The sequence below is a fragment of the Alternaria triticimaculans genome (genome assembly GCF_023758025.1).
Source record: "Alternaria triticimaculans strain BMP 0046 chromosome Unknown scaffold_6, whole genome shotgun sequence".
Lineage (NCBI taxonomy): Eukaryota > Fungi > Ascomycota > Dothideomycetes > Pleosporales > Pleosporaceae > Alternaria > Alternaria triticimaculans.
In genome coordinates, this window is record NW_026055963.1 from 1627353 (window position 1) to 1653596 (window position 26244).

At 53.3% G+C, this 26244-nt stretch overlaps 6 protein-coding genes across 6 annotated transcripts; 3 read left to right on the forward strand and 3 right to left on the reverse strand.

The window, feature by feature from the left end:
• Positions 1-438: 438 nt before the first annotated feature.
• On the reverse strand, positions 439-5545 carry J4E78_005392 (uncharacterized protein; the record flags this gene model as incomplete). Its single annotated transcript, XM_049366012.1, has 5 exons — positions 439-4639; positions 4694-5005; positions 5057-5180; positions 5237-5512; positions 5542-5545. 5 exons carry the CDS (start codon positions 5543-5545, stop codon positions 439-441), a joined length of 4917 nt encoding a protein of 1638 aa, XP_049222727.1.
• Positions 5546-16345: 10800 nt separating this feature from the next.
• J4E78_005393 (uncharacterized protein) lies at positions 16346-17797 on the reverse strand (the record flags this gene model as incomplete). The annotated part of the gene is made up of 1 exon (XM_049366013.1): positions 16346-17797. One exon carries the CDS (start codon positions 17795-17797, stop codon positions 16346-16348), a length of 1452 nt encoding a protein of 483 aa, XP_049222728.1.
• A 559-nt stretch (positions 17798-18356) lies between these two features.
• Positions 18357-19488, forward strand: J4E78_005394 (uncharacterized protein; the record flags this gene model as incomplete). Its single annotated transcript, XM_049366014.1, has 2 exons — positions 18357-18473; positions 18535-19488. 2 exons carry the CDS (start codon positions 18357-18359, stop codon positions 19486-19488), a joined length of 1071 nt encoding a protein of 356 aa, XP_049222729.1.
• A 593-nt stretch (positions 19489-20081) lies between these two features.
• Positions 20082-21708, reverse strand: J4E78_005395 (uncharacterized protein; the record flags this gene model as incomplete). Its single annotated transcript, XM_049366015.1, has 5 exons — positions 20082-20482; positions 20534-20765; positions 20818-21124; positions 21179-21539; positions 21705-21708. The coding sequence occupies 5 exons, from the start codon at positions 21706-21708 to the stop codon at positions 20082-20084; spliced, it is 1305 nt and encodes a 434-aa protein (XP_049222730.1).
• A 716-nt stretch (positions 21709-22424) lies between these two features.
• On the forward strand, positions 22425-23153 carry J4E78_005396 (uncharacterized protein; the record flags this gene model as incomplete). Its single annotated transcript, XM_049366016.1, has 1 exon — positions 22425-23153. The coding sequence occupies one exon, from the start codon at positions 22425-22427 to the stop codon at positions 23151-23153; it is 729 nt and encodes a 242-aa protein (XP_049222731.1).
• Positions 23154-25043: 1890 nt separating this feature from the next.
• Positions 25044-26167, forward strand: J4E78_005397 (uncharacterized protein; the record flags this gene model as incomplete). Its single annotated transcript, XM_049366017.1, has 2 exons — positions 25044-25126; positions 25195-26167. 2 exons carry the CDS (start codon positions 25044-25046, stop codon positions 26165-26167), a joined length of 1056 nt encoding a protein of 351 aa, XP_049222732.1.
• Between the last annotated feature and the right edge of the window lie 77 nt (positions 26168-26244).

Here is a 26244-nt window from a genome sequence, read left to right on the forward strand (position 1 = left end):
CCGAATGCAATGCTAATACCCGCCCGCCTTGTTCAAAACACAAAACACAAAATGCCAAAGCTAACTACATACAAAAAAAGGGTATCGACATAATCCGCCGCGAAGCGTTAGTGGGAAAAGATAAGGTAGTTTTCCCAGATCCAGGTCTTTGGCTTGAAGATACAAAACATGTGTGGACAACAAGATAAACTGAACTGCAGCCCAACTCGCTAAATGATACTACGAGAACAAGAAAGGCAAGGACAAAAAGAGCAATGCGGTAATGACACGCTTGATGATGGTAAAAGATGCCAAAGGAGGTGGTGGAGAAGTAGATGTTGTTATCAACGGACAAGGGTTGCCAGGGAGAGTGTTGAAGATGCAAAGGTTTGTCGTTATAGTAGGCCGTCTCAGTTGTACATGGTATATGAGGAAAAGGGTGATGAAAGGCCTAAGAGCCTAGATCATAGGGGTGTTTTCGCCGCCCTGGTATACACCAGCTTGGAGGGTGTTGGGAGGCATGTTGGCGCGGAGCTCCTTGGGGTTCCTGTAGAAAGGCTGACCGTTGTCCGGAGGAATGACTTGCTCCATGGGCTGGGGCATCGGTGGCGGCGGCGGAGGCGGAGGAGGAACCTGGTTGAAGTACGAGTCGTGGTGGTTGCCCGAGTCGCCAGGTGGAGATCTCGTGTTTGGTCCGCGGGGGAAGGAGAACTCTGGTACGCTCTCGTAGGGGGATCGCTCAGCGCGGGTCATAGTGATAGGTGGGGACTTGGCGCGCTGAGGCCCACGGCTGGTGCTACGCATGCGTTCAGTTACGCGCTTGAAAGTCATACCCAGGTTTTCGCTCACACTGCCGCGTCCCCGACGGTGTGCATGTGGGGAGCCTGTAGCGGAAGGGTTGGTAGGTGACACTTCCATGGGCTTCTCGCCGGGACTGTTGCTATCGATAGCAATATTAATCATACCGATGCCGTTGTGACCGCCAAGGTTTAGCGGTGGTGGTGGCGGTGGCGGTGGGGTTGCTAAATGCTGGAGCTGAGATAGCAGAGGAGGGGCTCTGTCTTCTTCCTGGTCGATGATGATGACTTGGTTGTGGTTCTGATTCTCATGGATTGTCTCGGCGATGCTCGCAGTGATGGGCGGCGGGCTATGGCGCTTGTAGTTGGTCTGAGGCAGGACATCGGGCATGGTGTTCTGGCGAGAGTGACCGCGAGATCCACCTACAGAGGGGCGTCTGCCCATCGGGAAGGTGGGCGAGTTGTAGGTGCTGGATGGAAGGATGTCCTGCGGAGGTGCCGACATGGACCTTGGAGGTGCAGTAGGCTGACCAAAAGTGGTTGCGGGAAGTAGAGGCCCAATATCGTCTGTCTCTCCAGAGTGCGAGTCTTGGAATTGCATGCTGTCCGGGATACTTGGCACTGCTGGAATGTCATCTTCGTCATTTGGGTCAGCAGTCATGTACCTGGGATGACGCATGGCACGAGGATTGGCTGGAAGACCAATTGGTACAGATGTCGTCGATGTCGGTCCTGCGCCGCCGATTCTCTTGGTCATCTCCGGATCCGCTGTTTGGCTTCTCGTAATTGGATCGCGATACATCGACATTGAGTTTAGCATGTCATCAGTGTTCGACCGCTCGTGGGACACTGGTCGGAATGCGAGATCTCCAGGATGGGGAATGACTGGAGCGGATGGCCGGCGAGCCAAAGACAGTCTGCGCTCTTCCAACTCACGAGCGGCTAGGGCCCTCCTTGACAACGTGGTAGGGCGCATGCGCGACGCACCCGAACGTCCTGAGGTCAAGGAATCAGGAGAAGCATCGCGGCCGTAACCTCGTGTACGGCTAGATTCCCTCAGGAATGGCGTGGGCTTCCGGCTCACGGATCGGTCTCGTGGCGCGCGGCGCTCTTCGGAGGCTTCTCGACGACTGCTCATAGCACTGTCAGAAGGCCGGCGGCTACTGCTGCGGTGTCGCTGGCGAGGGGGCTCATATCCGACAAAGCCTTCATCATCCTCGCGTTGCATGGGTTGAGGAGAGACGGGGGAGTGTTCACCGCGCTGAGCGCTTCGTCCGCGACCCTCAGCTGGACGACGACTTGATGCACGGCTAGCGCCTCTGCTTCGGGCCCGCACGGCGCCTTCAGGAGACTCCGTGCGGCGAGTAGCTGCCTTGGACGAAGATCTTGTCTTGCTGACTCCCTGTCGTGCCCGGCTGCGTGCAGTGCGGGTGCTGGCAACAGATTCCGTGACGGCAGGAGAAGCAATGCTCATCTTGTAGAACCTCTCATCATCGAAATCTTCCGTGCTAGTTCCCATTTCTTTCTTCTGTGAAGAGTAGATACCTGCGTCTTCAGGAGACATTGGCACAGGTGAGGATGGGGAACGCTTTCCTTGACGAATGTAGCGAACACCTGATCGTCCGCGGTTCTGTGACTCCTCACGAGTGCGACTACGGGTGCGTGCGGTGCGCGAAGCTGGCCTCTCCTCATTTCTGGAGTTGGCGCGGTTCTGAGAGTAGTGGTTTGCTTCTTCCAGACTGCTGATGTACTGATCAATGCTGCGTGCCTTGGCGCTCTTGATGCTTGCGCCGGTGAGAGGTGGACTGAGTCTGCTGTTGCTGTAGCCTGTCTCTGGACCTGTTTCAACTACAGCGTCCGGCATGTCAAGGTGAAGCTCCTGGATGTTACGACTGCGTGAGCTGCCGCGAGACTCGGCACGTTTCTTCTCGAGAACATCGAACACTCCAGCTGCTGGAGAAGGTAGGTGATCGCTCGATTTGCCCGGGTTGAAAGTTGCTGCTGAGAGGACGAAGTCTTTGGAACCACTTGTTGCTCGGCGTGTCGAGAATGGTAAAGTCTCCGCTTCACGGCCGATATTGTCAATGGCAGTTCTTGGATGAGATTCGTTACGCTGGCCTCGATCCGGGATGGCCAGTGATGCAAGGACTTCGTTGTTGGTAGTCTTGCGGCCAGCGTCAGATCGAGAAGGAAAACGCTTCCTGCTGTATGAACCTGGTGTGGCAGTCCGTGCCGATGACGGCTCCCTGGAAGCATCACGTGCAGCACGACCAAGCCAGCCACCATGGCCTACAGCTGGGCTGATAGCTGATTCTGCGATAGGCGTCACACCGGCATTCATAGGTGTCTTTTCGTCCTCTTCTCGGACGATCTGCCTGGGTTGAGGTCCGCGCGTGAAGTCCGTGACGAGCTTGAGTGAGGCCATCCTGGCCGCGACTCGGCTACTGCCAACACTGCCACTAGGGGGCGACAGAGGTGGGCTCATCTGTGATCCAAGAAGAGCTTGCTTCTGCGCAGAGAAAACGGCATCTTGCGCACGTGGTGAGAACCAAGGCTCTGTAGTTTCCAGACCCATACAGGAGAAGCATCGCACCGCCAGCTCCGCTCTGCCGTGTTGGACTGCATGCTCTCCCCACTTCCGAACCAGGAACGATTGTCTTTGCCAGTCAGTTGGGAATGTCAGGCATGTCAGTAGGATGGCCTCCATGTAATATTTCCGAGATACGTAGACCTCGATGGCGTCGTTGTATTCACCCAGTCCGAGGAAGATGGCCACGGCGGGGTGGATGTCGCCCTTCTCCAGGAGACGCTGAACGAAGGCTTCACCGACCTTCTTTTGCGAGCCTTGACCCATGTTGCTCAAAGCCAGCAACATCCAGTCAGACGAAGTCATGGACTCAGAACCGACCATGGAAGCCATGAGATCAGCGCCGAGGTCACCAAGCCATTTCGAAAGAAGGACAGCAGCGGCCGAACCTGGGGAATGACGTGCCAGTTCGTCCTGTACTAGATCCTCAATGTCTTGGTCCCAACCAAACACAACCTTGAGCATATTGAGTCGAAGATCGTCTGGGGTGCGATCTGGCCCAAGATCGGTGGGGCGGAAAGGTACGTCACTCAGCCTCATTTTGGTGAACGGGAAGAGATCCATGTGCTGGTTCTTCTTGGATTCTTCTGGGCTTCGGAGGACCTCCTTGCGCAGAGCTGATGAGCCGTACCGAGAAGATGATGCAGCTGATGATATTGATCGAATGGAAACGCTTTCACGTGTTGAGGTGCCAGCAAGGGACGATGTGCCGGATGAGAAAATGGTACCGGAGCCGTTGGAGCTCTTCGATCTAGTTGACCTCTGCGATGCCGAGCCATGCGATGGTCTGTCGTATCGGTAACGGGGAGCGCGGCCACTGCCAGATGATCGAGAGCTCTGGGAGCCCCGGCTGGATACAGGACTGAGAGGACCAACACGATCGCGGCGCTCCTCTTCTAGCTGGTCCATCTCTTGGGCAATTTTCTGCAGCGGTGACATGGCGACACCTTCGTCCGCACTGCTTTCTGAGTCGGCAAGCATTAGTGGGAGCGACTTCGATGGGAGAGCAGTGATTGGTGTCTCCATCTGCTTTTGCTGTTCGTCTAGGGAGCTTGGTGGAGATGGAGGCGTGTTGGCAGGCGCATGCTGAACGTTAGCTACCATGGTGGCAGGTCCATTGCTGGGGTTGATGTCGTATTGTTGGATGCTTGAGTTGCGTCCAATGGTGAAGAGGGTGGCAGTGGGGCCGTAGTTGCAGATCGCAGCGATGCCATCGGTTGTTGGCACAGTTTCGTACGACACTCTCTTGGTGCGGACATCCCATGCGCAGGTTTGACTATATATCACGTGTTAGCGTGGACGAATTGACAGCGCATGCCAAGATACATACCCTTCGGTGTACTGGATGATCCTGCCGTTCTTTGACCAGGCAAACCAGCAAGGTCCGGGCTCTCTCTGTTCCTTCTGGTTGAGCACACGGATTACACATGGGGCGTCACTGCCGTGTTGGGCCTTGGGAACACTCCATACTCGGAGGTCACCGTCTGATGTTTGGGCCGCCAACATCTCGGACTTTTGCTTTGATGAAGAGCCATGCCAGGCAAGACCTGCAATAGGGGACGGGTTTCTTGGCGTGGTGAGAGTGTGCAGGATTGTGAAGGATGGCTGCAGGGTGGCGATGAGGATTGAGCCATTGAGATACCTGCGGGTGTTAGCATTGATGCCCACTTCACTAGATGCCTCTTGTACGCACCCAATGGCGAATGTTCTGCAGTCTGAAGCTGGTGCGAGTGCGGTAATTGGGTCGAAGATGGTTCTGGCGGAGAGGTGTTCGGATGTGGAAGGCTCGAACAGGATGATGTTGCCCTGCGCGTTCCCTATGCACATGTTAGCACCCGAACAGGCAATGGCGACTGCCCGACCCGTCACTCACCAAAAGCAACGTTTCCGTTCCTCATCCATGTCGCGACGCGGATCTGCTCATACGACGCAAATCTCGCCACCTCGTCGCCCGTGAACAAGTCCCATACAATTGCAGTCGAGCCGGCGTCGTACGAGACGACTAACCGGCCGGCACCTCTTTCGCTTGTTGTGTCGACTGATATCCACGATACATCTTCCCGATGCCTATCAAAGCGGCGCTCTATCGCCAGTGTGTCGTGGTGGAGGACCAGTATTACGTTGCGTTGCGCATAGAGCAGGAACGAGCCTGTTGCCGCACAGGGCTCGAATGCGAACTCATCTTGGCCCGGCGTCGGGGGTTTGAGCTTGACGTCTGTGGACCGAACCGAGTTGCTTTTGATGGAATTGGAATTCGCGCGCTGTCTTAGTCCAGTCGACATGGTGAGGGCTGGATCTATGGGTGGTCGTCAGTCGGGTCAGGTCCGCAAGGGCCCGCGAAGCGCATAACGTTGAAGACGATGGCGATTTGGGATAACGGGAGTACAATCAGGAGCTTGCACAAGAGCGAGTGTGAAACTGCAAGACGTCAGGGGAATCCAACTCACTGCAGAGAGCAAGAGCGCGCTAAACAGCAATGCGCTGACAGCTCCACGGCGTCTGGAGGAGGGTACCCTTTGGCCCCGCCCCGGTCTCTACAGGGATCAAAGTTGAGGCGGTTAAACAGAACTTGGGTACCGCTTTCGTCTTATGCGGCGGTACAACAACGTGCAGCTGAAGAGACAGACAAGCAAGCAAGCAGCGAGAAGGTAGAGAAAAAGCGACAACAGCGCAGGCGATGTGTGAGTTGAAGCGCGTGGACGCCCGCCTATCACTAACGGCGCTTAGAGCTCCAAAGCCCGACTGATACTCGCTCGAAATAGTACGAAAGGCATCGGTTGGTGCCGTCCAGCCAACGAGCAGCATACCCGGCAGCAAAAGGCGTTAACGGGCTGGGGTTGCGCAGCCTCATTCGCTCGCCAGCTGTGAAAGGTCGACATTGGACCTTCGGGGACTCGACGAACGAAGCAGACGCATGCTGCCATCCTGGAAGCCAAGTTGGTGACACCGCACGTTAATGGTTAGGTTCGCGCCGGCGTGCCTGCGTGGGTTTACAGACCAGCCTCTCAGAGGGCTGAACGGCACAGCGACGAAGACGCGGAAGACTGGGGTCGACAGAGTACACGAGATGGCCGCCCTCATTGGCCAGCACATGTGCCTACCGCACAATCATCACACTTTCGCGCTCGAAACCAGCGTATCAGATCGCGGTGCGGCCGCCTTGGACCGGCCCGTAAAGGATGATCCCTACGTGCTCAAATATGCGACATGCCTCGTCGACTCGATGCATATAACGACTCTCTGTTCTCGACGCTGCCATGACTCTTCTCAAAGTACGGTGACGGTAGCGCCATCACGACATGTTCACAATTTTCTCTCCTGCCGCTTGGCCAGCCGTTCGCATACTGCGCGGCCTTGACCGTGGCAGCTAGCGCATCGCGCCCAAGCTTTTTGCGCAACGCGCTCAACCCGCAACGCTCGGGAGCGGATATGTAAGTTGGTGGCACAAAGGTCACGGTCCCTGAACGACTATCCTGCACAAGCCATGGCCCGTCCCGGAAGAAACATCAACACCTCGCGCATGACGTGCGAGACCCCAGGAGATGGTAGTTCCGACTTCACATTCAAACCCAGCCGCTTGTATCGCGGGGGCATGGTAACGTCTTGCAATCCATGCCCGACTAATGTGTTGATACCTACATATACGGCCCAGGAACCACCACCCTCTGTCGTTGAACCAAGCACAAAGCATAACGTGCCGCTGCAGAGGCAGGAGACACAGAAGCACACGTCGCTAACCAAGCACAATCGATCTACTCCCGCCCCGTCAGCTTCAACCAAGTCAAAGCTCCGCCGATCTGGCATGCGAGCGTCGTTCCCCGGTCGTGATATATGCATGCCAGTTCATAGTAGCTACAAAACCCTCGTGTTTCCTCTCGGCATGAAGAAACAATTTAGCAAAGCTGCTTCAGGCCGTGTCATTAGCTCTCAACAGCGTCTTACACCGTTCGAGCTATACCCAACGGTATCGCAGAAACGGGGGTGGGTGTCATGAAGTTGGGCACACATTGCCTTAGTTGCGTGATGAATTATTCACACTCCTTTCCGCTTCAAGGCTTGCTCCAAGCGAAGCGCCCGACTAAGGATTCTCATCCCGGACTTCTCTACACCGTCTACCAGCCACACGCATTTCGCCCCTCTTTTTAGATGTACTGTGTACTCTGCCCCACGGCATTCGCAAGACTACAGCGGGGGACGCAAAATTACTGAATTGTCTCGCACAAATCGCGTGTCGTTCCTGGACAGCTTGCGTGCGGACTAATTTAGGTGAGGCAAGCATGCAGCTTATCAGCACTGCAGGTCCAGCCATACTGTATGGTGATACAGCATGACCGATATGCGGATCCGTGCAAGAGAAGAATGTTCGTCCAGTACCGACGGATCCCGCGAGATTTGAAGCAAAGCTTAATTTAGGACATCTTCGCGATATATGGGAAATATTGACGATGAGGAAGGGAAGGATTCTGAGGCATGTTTCCAGGGAGCGCATAGTAAGGGATTGCCGAATTGGGACGGTAGGGCCTCCCAGCGACAACATTATACTCAGCATGCGAGACTCTGCAAAATGACGTTGCGTGTACAGCGCCCAACTGGTCGTTCTGCAATTTGCTTTTTCGTTCGCGACTCGAGCACACATAGGAGAGGGAAAGCGATATTCCACCACGGCATCGGGTTCGCTGCATCATGCAGAAGAAACATGGTAGAACTACCGAAGCCCGCTCTGGGAGCGCCACACATCTCAACAATCACACACCAAAATTCAGCTAACGAAGCCCATCACATCCCCATCACATCGCTATCCTATTTCAGGGCGGGCATCACGAAAAGCGCAATCTATGTGGACATGGCAAGGATATGTTTCTTGTTGTCAAGGTAAGACGAGCAGTAAATTTCAAATGGGGTATCTATCTAAACGATGGCTGGATGGTGGGGGTATCAATAAGGGAAAAACAGGCGAGAGAGCTTATCAGCCACAATAAGCCTCGCTCCTTTTGCGCACACAAGCGCGCATACATATTTCGCATTCCGATTTGCGGAAGCGGGGGGTATCGAGAGAAAGAAAGGCCAAGTCTGGCAAAAAACGCCGCAGAACCTGCAAATGTGAAGATCCGTCACAATATCGCTCCTCCAATGCGATTCTTCTGTCGCTCTCCAAGGTGTTTGGAGTTCCTCCTCTTTCTGCGTGATCGCCAGGATCGGCGCAAGAACGCGGTCCAGACGTTTGCGCACACAAACGACTCTGGACGATGCAAGTGATGAGTGCGCGACCCCAGGGCCGTCTGTCGTGTGTGGTGGACAGCGACGGTGGGGGCGTCCACGTTCACACCGTTGGCAAGCAACAGTGTGACTGGGGCTGACATGTGGGAGAGGGGAAGGTTGCATCCACCAGCTCCTGTAACATGTCGCGGTGTTTGAAGTAAGATGCGAGAACACATGCCATGTCAGATGGCTGAGGCGCGACACGCGGCAAACTCAGGTCCCGGTGAGGGATGCTGAGTGAGGCTGACTGTGGCAACTGACTGACTGCGAGCTCATGTGACTCACTCAGCCATGCCAGCGCGCTGCTGACGGGAGCCAACGCGCGCGCCTACAATGGTGACGTCGATGTTGTCAAGATAGGTTCTGATAACGCCGTTAGTCCTGCGACGCAATTCGATGCATGCGATTTAGACTTACAATAACACGAATGCTATCGGGCGATGCTTGCTCATTCAACCTGCTCTGGTGACTCGGAGATGGGAGTCATGGGCTTGGAAGTGCGACGCTGCTTGCCACTGCTGCGGCGGCGCTCGCTCTTGGGCTTCTTGGGCGCGTACAGTGGTGGCAAGACGGGGAGTGCTGTCGCTATGGGGTACTGGCGCGGTGGAGCGGGCGCCTTGTCGAGGAACGGGCAGGCAAAGTCGTCGTCAAAGTCCTCACCAAAGAGGTCTGCGTCGCTGATGTAGGATGAAGGTGCGCTGCGGTGGTCCAGCGATGGGCCCGTAGGCCATGATGGGTAAGCACATGTTGAGCCGCGGGATGATGAAGAGCTGGTAGAGTAGTTGCTGTACAGCGACGATGTTGGTGAAGCCATGTTCCTGGGCGAGATGCTAATAGGCATCGACTTGGATGGCGAGGAGGATGGTGAGGAGCCTGGAGAGGATTCGAAGTGCATGGTGGTGAGGATGTTGGTGGTGAGGGTGAATATTGGTATGTGTATAGCGTACGGGGTGGGTCGCTATTGTATATACACACTTGCGGGCACTTTCGGCACTACGAGATTGCAGTGTGTTTTCGTGGTTTTTTCGTCAGTCTAGTGTCGCGGCAACTGGACCGAGGTGCAGGGGCGGTTGATGATGTATGACGCCGATGTGGGTTTGGGGGCAGGTGGAAAAACAGGGTTGCGGGTGCTACTCCGGTAGCGTCGGGCTGCGTCTCGGAAAGCGATGTGGGAGATTTGCGATCTTGGATCTAGCGATGCGACGGTGGGTGGGCGTTCGGGGGGCTCGATTAAATAAAAGCCACGGGGTTGCGCTGGTCAGGCGTTCGAGTCAGGCAGAAGCAATGGTCGTGTGTGCGTGTGTGTCTCGAATGAAGATCAGATGAAGGCCTGGCCGTGGGGAGGGTTCCATATATCCTCCGCCGTAAACAATCAACTCTCCACGCCTCGCTCCGGTCCGCATGAAACGCTTTTATTTGGCGCTTTATGATTTGCCTTTTGTTATGTGTCGGTGAGCGACCGCTCTTTGGAGGGGGTGCACTGTGGTTGGCGGAGCTTCCACGCAGCTCAGACCGCCCCTTCACAAAGGCTGCCATTTCTGGCTACCGCAGCCGTCAGCCCCGTATGCTCCGCTGCGCCTGTGAGTACATCCCGGCTGTCGGGGCATGAAGACCGTGACATGGCAGCCCATCCTTCGCCCTATCGCCTGGCCATCGCTTGTCTGCGCTTGTCTATCGCTGGCCCTATCGACGTGCGCACATGCGAAATGCAACGATGACTCGTCCAGCAGGCAGAGTCTGCTGCCTGCTATCTAACCTCAAACCTGCCTCGTCACCTAGACAATACTCTAGAAACCTGGCTTGTTTAATCATCGACGCACGCCATCCAGAAAAAGGCCTGAACAAGGGATGTGACAGTGACAGCGGTTACACACCCCACGACTCAATTCACGCCACGCCCGTCTCCGCGAGGATAAGATTCATCGCATGCCCAGATGCAGTAAGCTTAGTGTCAGAGGATCATCTCGGGGATGGCATAGGGAGACCCTAGCTGCCCTCCCCACGCTTTCATCCGGCGGCTTCTGACATCCGCAAAAGGAAACCCAAACGCCTGCCCCGGGTTGCTGTCCGCTTCTCCGTGCGTCTTGTGAAATGAATTATATCGATTGTTTTTTGCGCATGCTGCCCAAACAGTCATCTGGCTGTTTGACGCCCTGATTCAGGTGTCGCAAGTGGCCACCTGTTTTGCCCCCGTCCCTGCGCCGGCCACACACAAGCAGATCCTCGCCGTTTCGAAACGAAACCACTCCACAAAGCTTCCCAAATTGTAAAGAAAGGAAGAATGAACCCGCGGAACATGTCCTTCCCTTCGCATCGAGGTTTACCCGGTCAAGCTCATGGGGTGCATTAGTCGCCATCACATGCATCGCGCCGATCTCAGGGTCCTCCCCACTCGAGCCCTCCGAGACAATTTCTAGCCTGCGGGTCCCCTTCACAACTTCACCACCAGTAGCGTTCCATAGCCGGCAGTTACTCTGCGACGCGCGGAGCAAAGTAGCATTGCCACCAATTAATGTAGCGAGGTACATGCCGGCCCGGCATACAATGTACACTTTCACAACCGCCATTATCGCGCCGTGAGACGCCTCGCAGGAGTCATACTTGCAGCCGCTGCGGATCCGTCTTGCCCCCGAACAAAGTCCAGTAACTTTGTGCGACCTGAATGCACGCATTCGGATCATGATAATGCGAGGAAACTCCAACGCTTACGGCTGACCTGCAGTGTGCGGGAGGCTGAGAAGAGATCTGTAATGTCCGTCGCATGCAGTGAGCACACCCTCCCGTTCGCATCGTTACTGCAACGGTATCCCCAAATAAGCCCTTTGTGCCTATAAATTCGCAAACACCATAAAGGAAACGGAGCACAAAGATCAGCCCTGTCGGTTACATTGTTTGTGTCTGCGTTCGGCTGGATACAGCAATATAGCACCCTGCTTCATCTCCACGTTTTCGCGACCCGTTCAGCCTGCACACTCTGCCGGTAATCTGGGGTCGGGTGAAGAAAAGCGTCTGTGCTCGCTCAGGAAACTGGGGATCGTGAGAGTCCGTCCGCCTAGTGTGGAAGGTTCTTCCATTCTTCCATGCGCCGCCGTTCAAAAGGGCTCGTGCACGCCTCCTCGCCTCGAGCAACACCCATATTGCCTTTGCCGAGGTTCCATTTCACCCTCACACCACGGTCACTTTCTCGCCGTGCTGACAGTTTGGTCACTTTGGCGACTCGGTCAGAAGGTCGGCCAGCTGTCCAGACCACGTTCCCGCTACTCCTAGCCCGCCAGCTATTGCTGCACAGAATGCGGGCGGGCGACCAAGCTCGGAAGGTTGTCAATAAACTTCAACTAACCGTCCAGGAGGGTTCCCCTGTTTGCAAGTGCGCATGCAAGGCACCACCTGGCTGTTTGCAAAACCTCGAGCACGACGCAGGGTCTGCCGACCCATGAAACAGCACCTGTTCATGACGACGTTTGTCCCACAACCAAGGCCGACAAAGCAACTGTGCCGCTGACCCCATCCTCGACCCCATACCAACCCCGTATCACTTGCCTTCATCAAGTCTCTATGCCATCACCAAACTTAAAAAATGACGTCGTCGGGCAGCAGAGCCGCACTACGTCGGCCACGGCGTTATTATTTCCTGCAGTCCTGCAAACGTGAATCCATCGCCAAAAGTCTCTGCTGCGATATCCACATGCCAGTACGAAGTCAACAAATTCCACCTCGGTGAAACTGCACGTGAGTGGGCCGGTAGCATCATCGTGCTTATGGTGCGGCTACAGCCTTCGACTAGAAGCCCGTCATTCCCTTACATGGAAGGTCCGATGTGGATCCGAACGATAAGACGACTCAACTGGGTAAAAATCTCAGCGCTCCGAAGTGGAGTAACAAAACAAGTAACTCCAACATGTTTTCGTGAGACTGCAAACCCACAATTCATGCCTAATGTTACGCTGCGAAAGACGTTACAGTGTATGCCTGTAGGCTTATTAATTACTAGTCTGCTTAATCTACTTATTACTTTTACCTACTTTAGACTTTAACTAAGATACGTCTTACTTATCTTTATACTCTTTTTTAGAATTTATTTATAAGTATATTAATAATTATTTTATTAGTAGTAGTAGTATTATTAGTAAAAACTCTTTTATAAAGTTATTTAAGAGTTTTTAGCTTTACGTATATAAAGAGCTTAATAATATTATTAAAGGCGTTATTAAAGATAAAGATAGTAGTAACTTTATAATAAGTAATTACTTAAAGTAGAAACATATATTTCTAGTTAATAGCGTCTTTATACTTAATAATATAGCTAGAATACTCTTTATTAGAGAAGTTAATAAGCTTAATTAGCTTAAATTTATTAGAGCTAGGCTCTAATAGCGTTACGTGCGCGTAAAAGTTATATTAGAGCATTTTTAAGTACTTAGATAGAGATAGGTACAGAAAAATTAACGTATAAGTATAGAGATTTTATAATTCTATCTCTTCTAGGTATTAAAGTAGTATATAACTATAATAGTGTACTTTAGTTATTAAGTTAAGATTTTTTTTAAATTCCTATAGTTAAGAAACACTAAAGCTAAGGCTTACTCGGACACGTGACCACGATTCATGGGTGCTGGCGAAAACCGGCCGGGTGCTGTGGCTGTGGAGCAGGTGTTGTCGCTTCAGCTCATGCAACAATACCGTGCAGTGGCGGTGAGTGGATCCATGGTGAAGAAATCAATACGGCCGCGGTTTGAGCGGTACGAACGGTTCAAGCGAAGAAAACACAGATTTCAGGCCTTGCACTATTACTTCGCTATCGAACGCCCAAACCCAGGAATCCAGAGCCATCTTGCAAACACTACCAGACTCCTTGCACTTTCCTCTTTGGGAAGTGCAGCCGGCAGTAGCTGTTTGGCAGGAATGAAATGTACCATGGGAATCTCGTAGCCTAGACCGCCGTTGCGATCAGCCGTCGCCCTGCATCGAGGCTGCATGTCACTAGGTACTCGACAGGCAGGTAAGGTGGCTTCTATCAGAGATCATCCGTGGTTTTGTAGAATACACAGTGTTTAGTCGCTTTCGGTTGGAATTCTTCCGTTTAGAGATGAGGGGAGAAATTCCGGTGGCTGATGTTGCGCGGAGAATTACCTGCATCATGGAGTGTGGACGCGGGGATGCACATGCCAGACTGGTGCGATATCACTTGTCGGATTGTCGACCCGTGGAAGGCGGAAATACTGATACGCACTCAGAAACATCCCGTTGCAGCGGGATCTGTAGGAGTGACTTCTCGCGTTGGCGCTGCAGTAGGGCACGTGACTATATCGATCTGGCAGGCGTGACTGGATGCAACACGATAGTCATATCGTCGCACTCATACTGCGACAGGCAAATCTAATTAATCGTGGATCTCGCCATGTTTGATGCTATTTGCGACATGCGTTAGGCGTTCGTTACACAAATGCAGATCCCACGATGGAGGGGTAAACATCTGCGAAACCTCCCCAAGGCTCTCTTACAAACGCACAGTCACCACTCAGCATGCCAGGCAATCCACCACTCAGCCTTACAACCCCAGCAACTTGCACACCACAAGGCTTACACAGCGTCCTTCTAGCCCACCGCAACAAATCCAACAACACCAGATCAAGCCTGTAGACAAAGGAAACCCTCAAAGCGGTGACTCACCGCCTGGATACTGCGTCCCAACACCGCCCACCTCCATCTTGTGCTTCATGCAGTGCGACACCTGAATGCAAGTATGCCGATCCTTCGACTTCCGTAGTCGGAGTCGGTATGCATCTGTCAGATGAACAGCATACTTGCAAGAAAGCAGGGCTATGAGATGGGTGAGCCCTACAAGACGCCCTGGCCCTTCGCTCTTCCGTGTCCTTCATCGGCGACGCCCTCCAGCGTAAAGCAAGTTTGTAGCCTGCTCGACAAGGTAGACATGAAATCCGCCGAGCGGTCCAGTTCTGCCTCGCAGCCCTCTCCCGCCGTACAAGTGTGAAAGGCAGCGACAAAGGCGCTTCACGCAGCATTCCTCTCCTTCCTCACCCGTAGACGGCACAGAGTTCACAGCGCGGCAGCGCCCCTCCGCTCATTCGCCTACTCGATAAGGCGTGATGCCAGTTAGTCTGGATGTCGTGCATATGTCACTTGTCTTAGTTTTTGCCCCAATGGACCCCACGCGGGGCACACACACAGTGTGCCCATCACATCACGAGGGCGGAGGGCGCTTGCGGATTCCCCACGCCCCGCCGAACTTGACATGTAAATTCGCCTCACGTTCGAGACTGTTTGTGCGTGCCGCCCTACAGCCCCGCCGACTCGCTGTTGATCCCTCGTCCGCCCCATCACGTCCTTGTACTTTTCGAGCACATTGTAACTAATACATATACTAATCGCGAGGTGGGTTTTGCTATCATCAGCTTGTCGATTTTTACTGTCACTAATAAATGGCTTCTACAGCGCAACTCAAGCGATACATTTGAGCAACAAGACCCGACCTGTTCGCCTGGCGTCATAACAATGTCACGGTCTACGACGTTCCGTGCGATGACTGATGATTATCACACCACAGAAGAAATAACAGAGATGTGGCGCCGGCTCAACAAGGAACGATGCGTATGGACTCTTCAACAACACAAAGAGTGGCAGTTTTTCCTGTACTATCAGTGTCTCGCCCGAGATGAACGCTACGAGCGAAAGTCGCTTTCAGAATGTCTCCGCGACACCGCATCGACCTCAATCAGTTTGTCTATGGTTTTATGCGCGATACTGGCTTTCCATGATAATATTTTCGACTGCGCAGTGTGGTCGAAGGATTACATCTATGAATTTGTTTGTCCAGACTGCTCGATACGCGGAATCGCAGTAATCATGACGGGGGCTCTGTTCGGTTCACTATGGCTCGTGCTATCATTATCCGTGCTACTATGGGCAATTTGGACATACAAACGATGGATATCTCTTGCATTGGCCATGTTTTTGATGGCCGAATGCCTAACAAATGGGGTGCAACAGCTTTACAAAGCTTGGTTAGGATAGTGTAGAATACTCGGCTTTCCGAGAATGTTAGCAGTCATTATCTCGGAGACGTGGGGTGGGATTTGGGGTTGTGGTGGTGGGGTGGAGCTGTGGGTACGCGACTCCACAGTCCACACACTTTTGCCTCTTGCTCCATCTATTTCTCCAGTATGCGGTGGAGATATAGTGGGTTTTGTCAAGACCCTGATCTCTTCTTAGCCGGTTTCTTGAGATGGGATTTTCTGTATGAAGAAGCTGGTGGGGATATGGCGTCATGGTGGAGACGCAAAAGGAAGGAAAGGCTCTCGGCAGTTACTGCTTCGAGTATACCTGTTGATCTGTGGATATGGCTGTGTTTGAGTGTGTGTTGAGATGTGTGTTCAACTGGCTGTAGATATGAACGGCGGATAATCGGATATCGCTGTGATGCAGATCTACATTCACGGGTGACTAGCTCCCCGGATGATCTGTGTTTCCATGCTTATTACACTATACTACAATTACTGTCCCATCTTTTGACTGAGTGCATGAATGATATGCTCTATTCAGAAACCACAAGGTCAGAGCTCTAGCACAACGTACACTCCCGCGGATCATAGTCGTCCGGGCCAGCTAGCTAAGGATTCCCACGCATACCCCTCAATGACTGTTTGCCACCACAGATGCCATGTGCAAGCAGCATGAAACCCTATTTCGTAGAGGCCACGGTGCTTCAGGCCGGGGCCCAGTAACCATCCCAGTTGTACTTCAGTACCTCGTTACCCCAAGACGTCCATCCACTGACAAGGTACCGAGAGAAGACCTCAAGCGCGCTGTAGTCAGTCGGATCCGGGAGGAAGGGTTCGAGTAACTGCTTCAGACACGGTTTCCGTGAGTGAATATCTGGCACAGCAGCAATGACTCTCCTCTTGACTGTTGGCGCGTGTGTCATTGTCGTCCACGAGTTCGGTGCTGCGCGACCTAGCAGTAGAATCTCATAGGGCTTGCGCATGGCGCTGTCAATGTCGAACATGGGATCGCCTTTGGTCGTTGTTTTGATCCATATCCACTCCTCGATCAAGCCCACGTTCCAGATTTCAAAGAGTCCGCCGGGTCCAAGCACATGTTCCCTCAGTGCTGCCTTGTTCGTGATCCAGACGCCGACCAGCGCATTGTGTTCCAGATAGCTGTCAATATCCATGCTCAACAGCATCTTCTTGAGGTACGGCATGCCGCCAACTTGTTCATACGCGCCCTTCCGCTTGGCTGAACGATTGGGCCATGGTGGGTCCAGCAGTACCAGGTCGAAGTGTCGTGGAAGGGTGAACTCGTCTGTAAGCTCGCGGAATGAGGTACGGAAAGCATCCGATGCTGTGGAATCGCTAAGGAAGAATGTGGATCGAGGTGGTATTGTGAAACGATACTCATGACCCAGCTGAGCAGGTTGCGACGTGTTCTCGGTGATGGATAGCGACAGGGAGTGGTGGTTGGGGTTGTGGAAGGCGCCTGTCCATGGTTCGGTTTGTGCGTCTGGCGAGACCGTTTCAGCAACCTGTGTACTACTTGCAGTCTCACGTGCAGGGCAGTACGACATCATCCACTTTGGTGCCACAGTGGCCGGTTCTGCGACCTCGGAAGTCGCGCCGAGAGAAGCCATCATCTGCTGCAGATTGAATGCGGTATCGTCTTCCTTGCTCTCGCTCCATGAAGCCCACTCCTTCATCCGAGCATCGAGGTCTTTTTCGGGAATTTGATCAACGTCCATGTCTTCATCTTTCCCGCGGAGTGGTTCCTGGGCCATCAACTTGCGCTGTGTGCACCACGACCCTGGAACCCGTGCGCGTATTTGGCCGAGTGCATGTTCAGCCAGAATTTTGTACCGCAGGTCGTCAAGATGCAGAGACTGGAAGTCGTGTTGGGAGGCTTCTGCCACTGTCGCATGGGGCGAACTACGGTGTCCGACATGCTGCGTGTTCACCGCGCTTTGTGCTTGATTCTCGTTCGCTCTCGGTTTCTTCGCTTTGGGTCGATAGTCCTCCTTCGGTTCGATGGGCGCTTCCAAAGGCAAAGTAGAGAGTAGCACTCCCTCGCGGTCGCCTTGCGCTGCTGCGATAGACGTCGGTATGTCGATCGATATGACGTCCACCTCCGCATTCTGGTAGATAATTGGATTTGACGAAGCCATGATGAGAGATGATCGAAGAAAGAGAAGAGTAATGGAAAGTTCCTACCAATTCTATAGTCTTACGTCATCGCTGCTCCCCGTTTGCAATCTCAACAACAACACGCCAAATAATCATCGCGTGGTCTCATAAACACATTTCGCGTAGAATATCTGATGTGAGATCTCGTGATGTTGTCGTGGTGTTGCATGGAAACCATTTCCGAAGGGTAGCGTCGGATGAATGGTGTGGGCGAAGTACCGGCCGAAAGCAGCAGATCAGCCTCGGTAAACGTCATCGCGGCATCTCAAACACCAAACCACACAACGGCGTTGCTTTCTAATCCACACACACGCGACCACGCCCCGCCCCCAGAACACGCGTCCTGTCATAGCCACGCGAAACGACGACACGAAAGGGAGCGCAAACACACGATATTCATGTCGCGGTAACCCCACGCACGTCTGTTCTGGAATGTCCACGGATCTCCTCCGCTATGACGGAAGCAAATCGAATATCATGACCACGACTGCGGCGCAAACAAACAGCGCAGGCACTACAATACCCGAACATGACGCCGCCATGTCGGCAAAGAAGGAGGGAGGCGCAAATATGGAGCCGAAGAGGCAGAAGATGGACAGGAACAGCATGGAATATCTGATCAAGAGTGGACTGGCGGGTGGATTTGCCGGATGTGCTGTATGTCAAGAATTCTCTTTACGCGGAGAGGTTGATCGGATCTGATACTAACAGTGTATAGGCAAAGACAGTAGTAGGCCCCCTCGACCGCGTCAAGATCCTCTTCCAAACCCGCAACCCCCAATTCGCCAAATACGCCGGCTCCTGGAGCGGCTTCCCAACCGCCATCCGCGACATCTACGTCAGCACCGGTGTACGAGGGCTCTTCAAGGGCCACTCGGCAACCCTCCTCCGCATTTTCCCCTACGCGGGCATCAAATTCCTCGCGTACGAGCAAATACGCGGCCGCATAATAAAGAACCAGGCGCAGGAAACACCTACGCGACGCTTCCTCTCGGGTAGTCTAGCAGGCATGATGAGCGTCTTCCTCACATATCCACTAGAAGTCATTCGGGTGCGCCTTGCCTTCGAAACCAGCGAGCAAGGCCGTAGCAGTCTCGCAACTATCGTACGCAAAATCTACGCCGAGCAAGCACCACGTGTATCGCAACCGAAGAACCCCATCACCGCAACCGCGACACACGTCGTCGAAAAGGTCACCCCGCGCTCTGGCCTCTCCAACTTCTTCCGCGGCTTCACACCCACACTACTCGGCATGATACCCTATGCAGGCGCTTCTTTCCTCGCTCACGATTCCATGTCCGATCTCTTGCGCATACCCGTCCTCGCTCCATATACCACGTTACCGAACACTTCGCGCGAGGAATCGAGCACCACAAGTCACAAACCCGCGCAGCTGCGGTACTGGGCTGAGCTGACGAGCGGCGGTATCGCGGGCTTCTTTTCACAAACTGTGTCGTATCCTCTGGAAGTCATACGGCGGCGCATGCAAGTCGGTGGTGTGGTTGGCGATGGGCATCGGCTTAGTATACCGGAAGTTACGAGGAGGATATATATGGAGAGGGGTTACAAAGGATTCTTTGTGGGATTGACGATTGGCTATGTCAAGGTTGTTCCCATGGCTGCCGTCAGCTTCTATGCATACGAGCGGGGGAAGTACTATCTGGGTATATAAGAGTAGGATCCTTCATAGGCACAGAAGAAGAGAGAAGAGATTGTTGCAGGAGCAAAGAACCGACCCCTTGGCGGCTATCGCGTGCGTTTGGTGAAGGGTGAAGACCCGTGACACAGCACTGTCATAGCAATGTCTTATCAAAACTATTAGCATTCACCACGTCTATTACAGTAGTAGTGCGAGAGTGTCAATAACAGAGATGCAGGAACTCGTCAGCGCAGTCCATGTAAGCCGGCAAAAAAGATGGGCAAAAAGAAGGTCAAAAACATACAACAGCCTGGAATCGCTTCTGGTCACCCACGAAGCTACTAATAGGCCGGTATCTTGCTTAAGTACCGCTGAGCGAACGGGAAGCGCTGGTGACAAGATCCTATGGTCGTATGTGCAAGTTTGTTAAAGTTTGGACATTATACCCTTGGTTGGAATCAAGCAGTGCATGATTATGCACTATCCCGCATAGTTTATGGCAACACTGCACTAGAACAGCAGCAAGTCACTGTGTACAATAAGCAAGTGTCGAAGATAGTATATACTAGCACATATAGTAGGTTGTACAATACGCGGATTCTTATTCTAAACTACACGCATTCACATCATAGCTGGGCCATAACCTGCTGGTGACCACCTGCATCATCCCATGAGGGCGGAATCCCGAGCACAGCCATGACCCTCGCAGTATTGCAGAATGACTTCTGCGCACTCTCCTCACATCTCTGCTTGTAATCCTCAGCGAGCGCACTGAGGCTCGTATCCTGGAGTCTCTCAATCCGTTCAGCGGTAGTGCGGAACGGTTGAGGCAGTGGAGGGAATGAAGCGGCAACGAGAGGCTGGCTGTACTCGACACCAAGCGAGTCCAGAACAAGAGGCGTGATGTGAGCAGCTGAACCTAACACACGAGGCATACCGTGTCCCGCGAATCCGGCCGCAATGAAATGGCCCGGCCGCTGTGGCACCGTACCAACAAACGGAAACGCGTCTGCAGATTCGGTTTGCACTATTTAGTCAGCCGAATGTACTTCAAGTTCACTGGTATGACATATCTTACTTCCAGTCCAGCAGCCGCCTTCGTTGACTTCCTTGCTGAGCCCCGCGGGGACTTCATCCGGCGAGCCTGCGACGTCTGAGGCACCCCAAGATTCGTAGAATGCAGCTGCTCCGGCAATCTGCTGATCCTCTTTATCGTTGGGAAAGCAATCTCCTGGCTTGTGGACAAGAAGTTGCCTTGCTCCTCCAATGATGATAGTGTTGTAGGGTGGAGGGAGCTGGAGATGATAGTTCTGTCGTCGTTAGCGGGTCGTCGATTGTGAAGAGAGCATCTGTAAGCCTTACGTTGACCATTGAGTCCCAATGCTGGGCACCGGTATGCTTTATAAATCCCGGGGGCGCTTTAATCGCGGCAATAGCCCCTCTGTCGGGCAGTATAAGGTTACTGAACTCGGGAAGAAGATGAGAAGCCCATCTGTTTGTAGTGTGGACAACTGTTTTGGCACGAATGCTTCCGCGCTCAGTCGTGACTGTGATCCAGCCCTCGGCGTCTCGCGCTGAGACGTCCGTGACTGGAGTATGAGCTTGCAGATTGAGATTGCCTTTCTGTAGAACGATGCGCAAAAGCGCGTGCACCAATTTGTAAGGCCATCTGAGACGATGTTAGTAGGTTTGCGTGGGAGGAGTACAATCGAGGAGAACCGACATTTGCCCTGCAGGATGCACCACTGCAGCCAGAGCACCCTTCATCTGCGTAAACTCCTCTGCGGCGTGTGCGTCCTCGATCACTCTGCATACTTTGACGATCTCATGATCGTCGCCATGATCCCTCCGCATGGCGTCAAGTGCGCCCTTGAGCCTCGTCCAGGCTTCATCGGTCATGGCAGCATCGAACGTTTCTCCGAACTTGAGACAGACCTCTTCCGCGATGTCTTCTTCCTCGGTCAGATTCTTAAATGCCGGCAAATGAGCCATCTCATGTTCGATAAGCTCCATGGCACCCTGGGAGCCAAACCGTTTCGACCATTTCGCGTAGCGGGAATAGGCATGCGGCCTCAATTGTCCTCCTGTTCGCTGTTAGGTGTTTCTCCAAGGAGCAAGATGCAAGTGCCATCACCATTGCGTCCGGTGGCACCTCCGCAAATGTCACGAGCTTCTAGGAGAGTCACATGAGGCTGCCTGGAAGCATTGTCTGTGTACTGATTACTCGTCAGACTTAGTGAGCGGACAACTCATTGTGGTGCGGTCACGAACTTTGTTGATCCAGTACGCGGTCGACGCGCCGGCATAACCACCGCCGATTATTGCCACATCGGTCTCCTCTGGCAACGCCTCGCTGGAGCGGAAGTTGCGCAACGGCGACTTCGCAGCCTCGATCCAATAGGATTTGGTGGGGTTGGCAGTTGGTAAAACCATGTTGAGGAATTGAGAATGACAGACTACTTTCTACAGCCGGGCAGAGAGCATGTTTCGCAAGGCAAGCCACATAGTACACGCTTTCATACCTGTGCTCCATCACCGCTATTTCGCAAATCGACCGGGTACCGTAATTAGCCCGGCCATCGAGCTTACAACTTCGATCTAGAAAGTTCGAACTCGAGAAACAATGGCACCGGTCCGGAATCTGCTGAAACTGTTGCTCATCGTTATCGTACCTAGGTACCTGTGTGTCAGTGGCAGAACCGGGTAAGCCAACCGGTCGCGATCCGGTCGCGATCGATAACCACCTGGTCCGAGCGCTGCGGCAGTCACCTCGACCGGGCCGGCCTTCTATCATCCACTGGCACGTTACCTAGGTACTCACGATCGCAAAACATGAGAGTACTGGGCGCAGGGGCCTGTTCTCCATAGATCTTTTAATCATTGTGCCAAGTCGAGATATCTTGCATCAACCGCTGTCGACCTCGGGAGCTCCTTGACTTTGATCATCACACACCACACCGACAGTCAAAATGACACAGCCGCTCAAGCATGTCGTGTTCGACGTCGTCGGCACCTGCGTATCGTTCGACGCCTACTACGAACGCATAGACTCAGTCTTGGGTGCAAAACTTCGCCCTCACCACATCACCGCGCAACACTTCGGGTACACCTGGCAGACAGCTGCTGAGCTGGAATTCACGTTCTTGTCCATCTCCGAAAGCTACAAGCCTTATAAGGACGTTCTCCGAGGACTATTCTACCGTACCCTTAGTCTTTGTGGCATCGCCGATCCTCGGGCCATAGCCACCGAAGAGGAGCGGGAACAGTGCATCGAAGGCTATTCCGCTTTACAGCTGCGACCTGGCTGTCAGGAGACGTTCCAGTTGCTGCGCGACAACGGCTTCACCGTCTGGTGTTTTACCACCGGGGATGTGCAACGAGTTAGAGGCTATTTCGAGCGCGCCGGTGTAGACATGCCGCTGGAAAATTTCGTCAGTTGCGACAACTTAGGTGTGGCTAAGCCCGCTCTCCGCGCCTATGAGTCTGTATGGAATCGATTTGGAGGAAACGATGTGAAATGGTTCGCCGCCGCGCACATGTGGGATGTCGCAGCGGCCACAAAAGTCGGTTTTCGTGGAGCATGGAGCTCGGTGTACGAGAAGGAAGCTTGTCTCGACGTGTTTAGTGATGTGAAATTAGAGGTGGTGGCTGGAAGTCTCATGGAGATGGCGCAGCAGATTGTAGACAAGTCTCAATGACATTAGTACTACTACTGCGTTTATTCCAGCCCGTAATGACATTAGTAAAGAATGTTCTTTTCCACATGCTCTTTCCCCGCTCCCAGCATTTTGCCCGAGGTTCGCCATTATCTTTTGTGAGGATGCGGGTATCGCCGTCTGTGATAAGCCGGGCTTACTACTAACCGATAACGGACAAGCTTTGTGCGGAGCGTTCCTGCAGGAGGCTGGACGGCTTCAACGTCGCTGCATTGCGCGTCATTCAGCTGTCTTATCGCTCGCGCTTCGGTAGGTGGGCGTCGTTGACAGCTGTGAACTCACGACGTATGCTCAAAACCTTCCGCCAACTCAGTCCCTTCAGCTCATACCTAGTCTTGTTTGTTCACTTCGAGCTATGGACGTCGAGCCTCCAAGACCCACCAAGAAGCGTCATCTAGCGGCAGAAGAGCGACAACGAGCAGTTCGCGCGTAAGACCCACCACTGTCTCGCCGAAGACTGCGAGGTAGAGTCTTGGCTGACAAGCATCGCATAGGTGTGATGAGTGTCGCCGTCTCAAAGAGAAATGTGAGGATGGCACACCATGTAGACGCTGTCGACATCTGCGCCGACCGTGTAGATACAATGTTGCACCTGCTGCAGTGGACAAGCGAGGACCGGGCCTTTCCGCCTCGCCCAATGAGCTGATGGACCGCATGCGATGCATGGAATTCATAATCAAACACCATTTCCCCAATCTCGCCCTGGATATCGTGTCTCTACAACGCACGTGCGATTCTCTGTCTTCGCCCACTCCACCACGCGACCAGAACGCGATCGTACCCGAGTCTATCGAGCTGTCGGCGAATACCCAAGTGTCTGACAGCCCTGATATTGGAGACGAGGATTGTACCATTGACCGCGTAGATGGCACGACAGTCCGTATGTGCTTCGTAAACCCCCTCGTGATTGCTCAGGCACACTGACGAGAGCTTTTGTCGCTGTGCAGATTATTCAGGCGAGTTCTCTCATTGGAACTTTTCCATGCACATCAAACGCAATATAGACGATCTTATGGCCAAAGCCAATGTGCAGGTACGTACGGCTAGCCTAGTCTGTTCCCGTTTGCTCACCATCTCTGTCAGAATCCAGAAAACGTAACGCGGGTACCAGATTTCATTCGCGTCGGCGAGGCAGATCCAGCCTCGACTTCCATCTCGGACGTCCTTGCTGTTGTGCCACCCCGTCCGGTTGCTACATTCTTGACCAATGTCTTCTTCAATCATGCCACCAGCGTCTACTACTATGTAGACCGACGCTGGTTCAACGGCATTCTAGACAACATATATACCAACCCCGTCTCACTACGCTCCAAAGATGTTACTGCAATATGTGTAGTACTGATGGTACTGGCAGTCGGAACCCAATACGTCCATTTAGAATCGCCCAATCGCCACAATACTCACAGCACGGGTGTTGCAACGGACTCCGAAGTTCAGAGTAGCTGGGAGCTCGAGATTGGATCCGGCTTTTACCGTCAAGTAGCAAAGCTGCTTTCGGAAGTCATTCACGCTGGCTCGCTGCTTAGTGTCCAGGCACTTCTGCTTCTCGGCCTATATTCCTTACCCATCGATGCATCTGGGCTGAGTTACATCTATCTAAACTTGGCTATCAAGGTAGCCATACAAAACGGAATGCACCGAAAGGTCTCGCGCAACGTCCTCGATGCGAGAACCAAAGAAATCAGGCGTCGCATTTGGTGGACAGTGTACTGCATGGAAAGGTTTGTTGGTTCTTGACTCTCCGATGCCACCTCGTCCTCCTGCTCACAGGTCTGACCTACTAGAAAAATTGGTATATACCACGGCCGCCCAATATCCATAGTGCGATCCGATATCGATGCAGATCTGCCTCAGAGATCTGAAGCACACCTCATGGATGATGACCGTTTCGATCCTCAAGGTCTCCTGGAATCAATCGAGCTCACCAGGCAGGCTGAAGCATTCCACCACGAAATGTAAGACTAGACCAAGACTTTGTTAATACACAGAAATAGAACCCAGTTAACTAACTATGTATTGCTAGATCGTGTCTCCGCACATGTGCGAACGCTGAAGTCGGGGTGATTTTGGACCGTATCAAGCGCATGAAGGCGGATCTGCGAGGGCCCTGGTCGCCTCCTCGCGGGGGTGTATTATCGCCACCCGCGAACCACGAAGCAGAACTACCAAAAGCTCGCGCATTGATCCATTCTCGACTGGAGTGCTGCCTCTTGCACATGTTTATCGGACGACCCTTTATCCTCGCGCACCGTCACGCGCGGACCAATGCACATTCCAAGGACGCCAATGCCGCATCCCCAGAAGTACGCCAGAGGAAAGCATCCGAGTCCCACTCACAGTGGGACTTCTTGGTCCAGGACTGCGTTGCGGCCGCGAAGGAAGTTATCAGCACATGTCAAATCATGCAGACGGGCGACATGGGCCTTGCAAAGTCGTCATATGCCGAATACAGTTCCTGCCGCGCGTCCCTGCTGGTCTTGATCGCCTATAGCATATGTTACCGGACGAACGAGTTCGCAAACACCCTACAAGTAGGTCTTCAGGCGATCAGAGAGATGGCTTCGGCGGGCGATTCCGCGCGTTCAGAAGTGTCGCTCCTAGAGACACTGGAAGCGGCGCTGCATCGACTTCACGTTTTCAATCCATTACCCAGTCAACCTGCGGTCACGGAAGCAAATGATGCAGCTGAAGAGGGCTACAACGGTCTTCTTAACTGGTATAAGAAAGCAGAAAAGTCCACAGTCCCTCGTTTTGGGCCTCCAGCATCCGGACATGCAAATGTACAGGCAGCAACGGCGCAGGGCCCAAGGATAACACCTAACAGAACCGATGCAACAGTGGATACCATGCCAAGCTATGTACCCCTTGATGGCTATCCGTTCGATTTCGATCTACTTAACTCGGATGGAAGCGAGGCGTTCTTCACCTCAGACTTTGGTGACCATGGTAACGCAGAGAGGGAGTTCTTTGAGAGCCTTTCATGGTTACCGAAGTGACGTTCTGCACAGGCTAGAATCGCCAATGTATGAGCGATGAAGCGCATCAATTCAACTCTTTTCGCCAACAGAGTGCG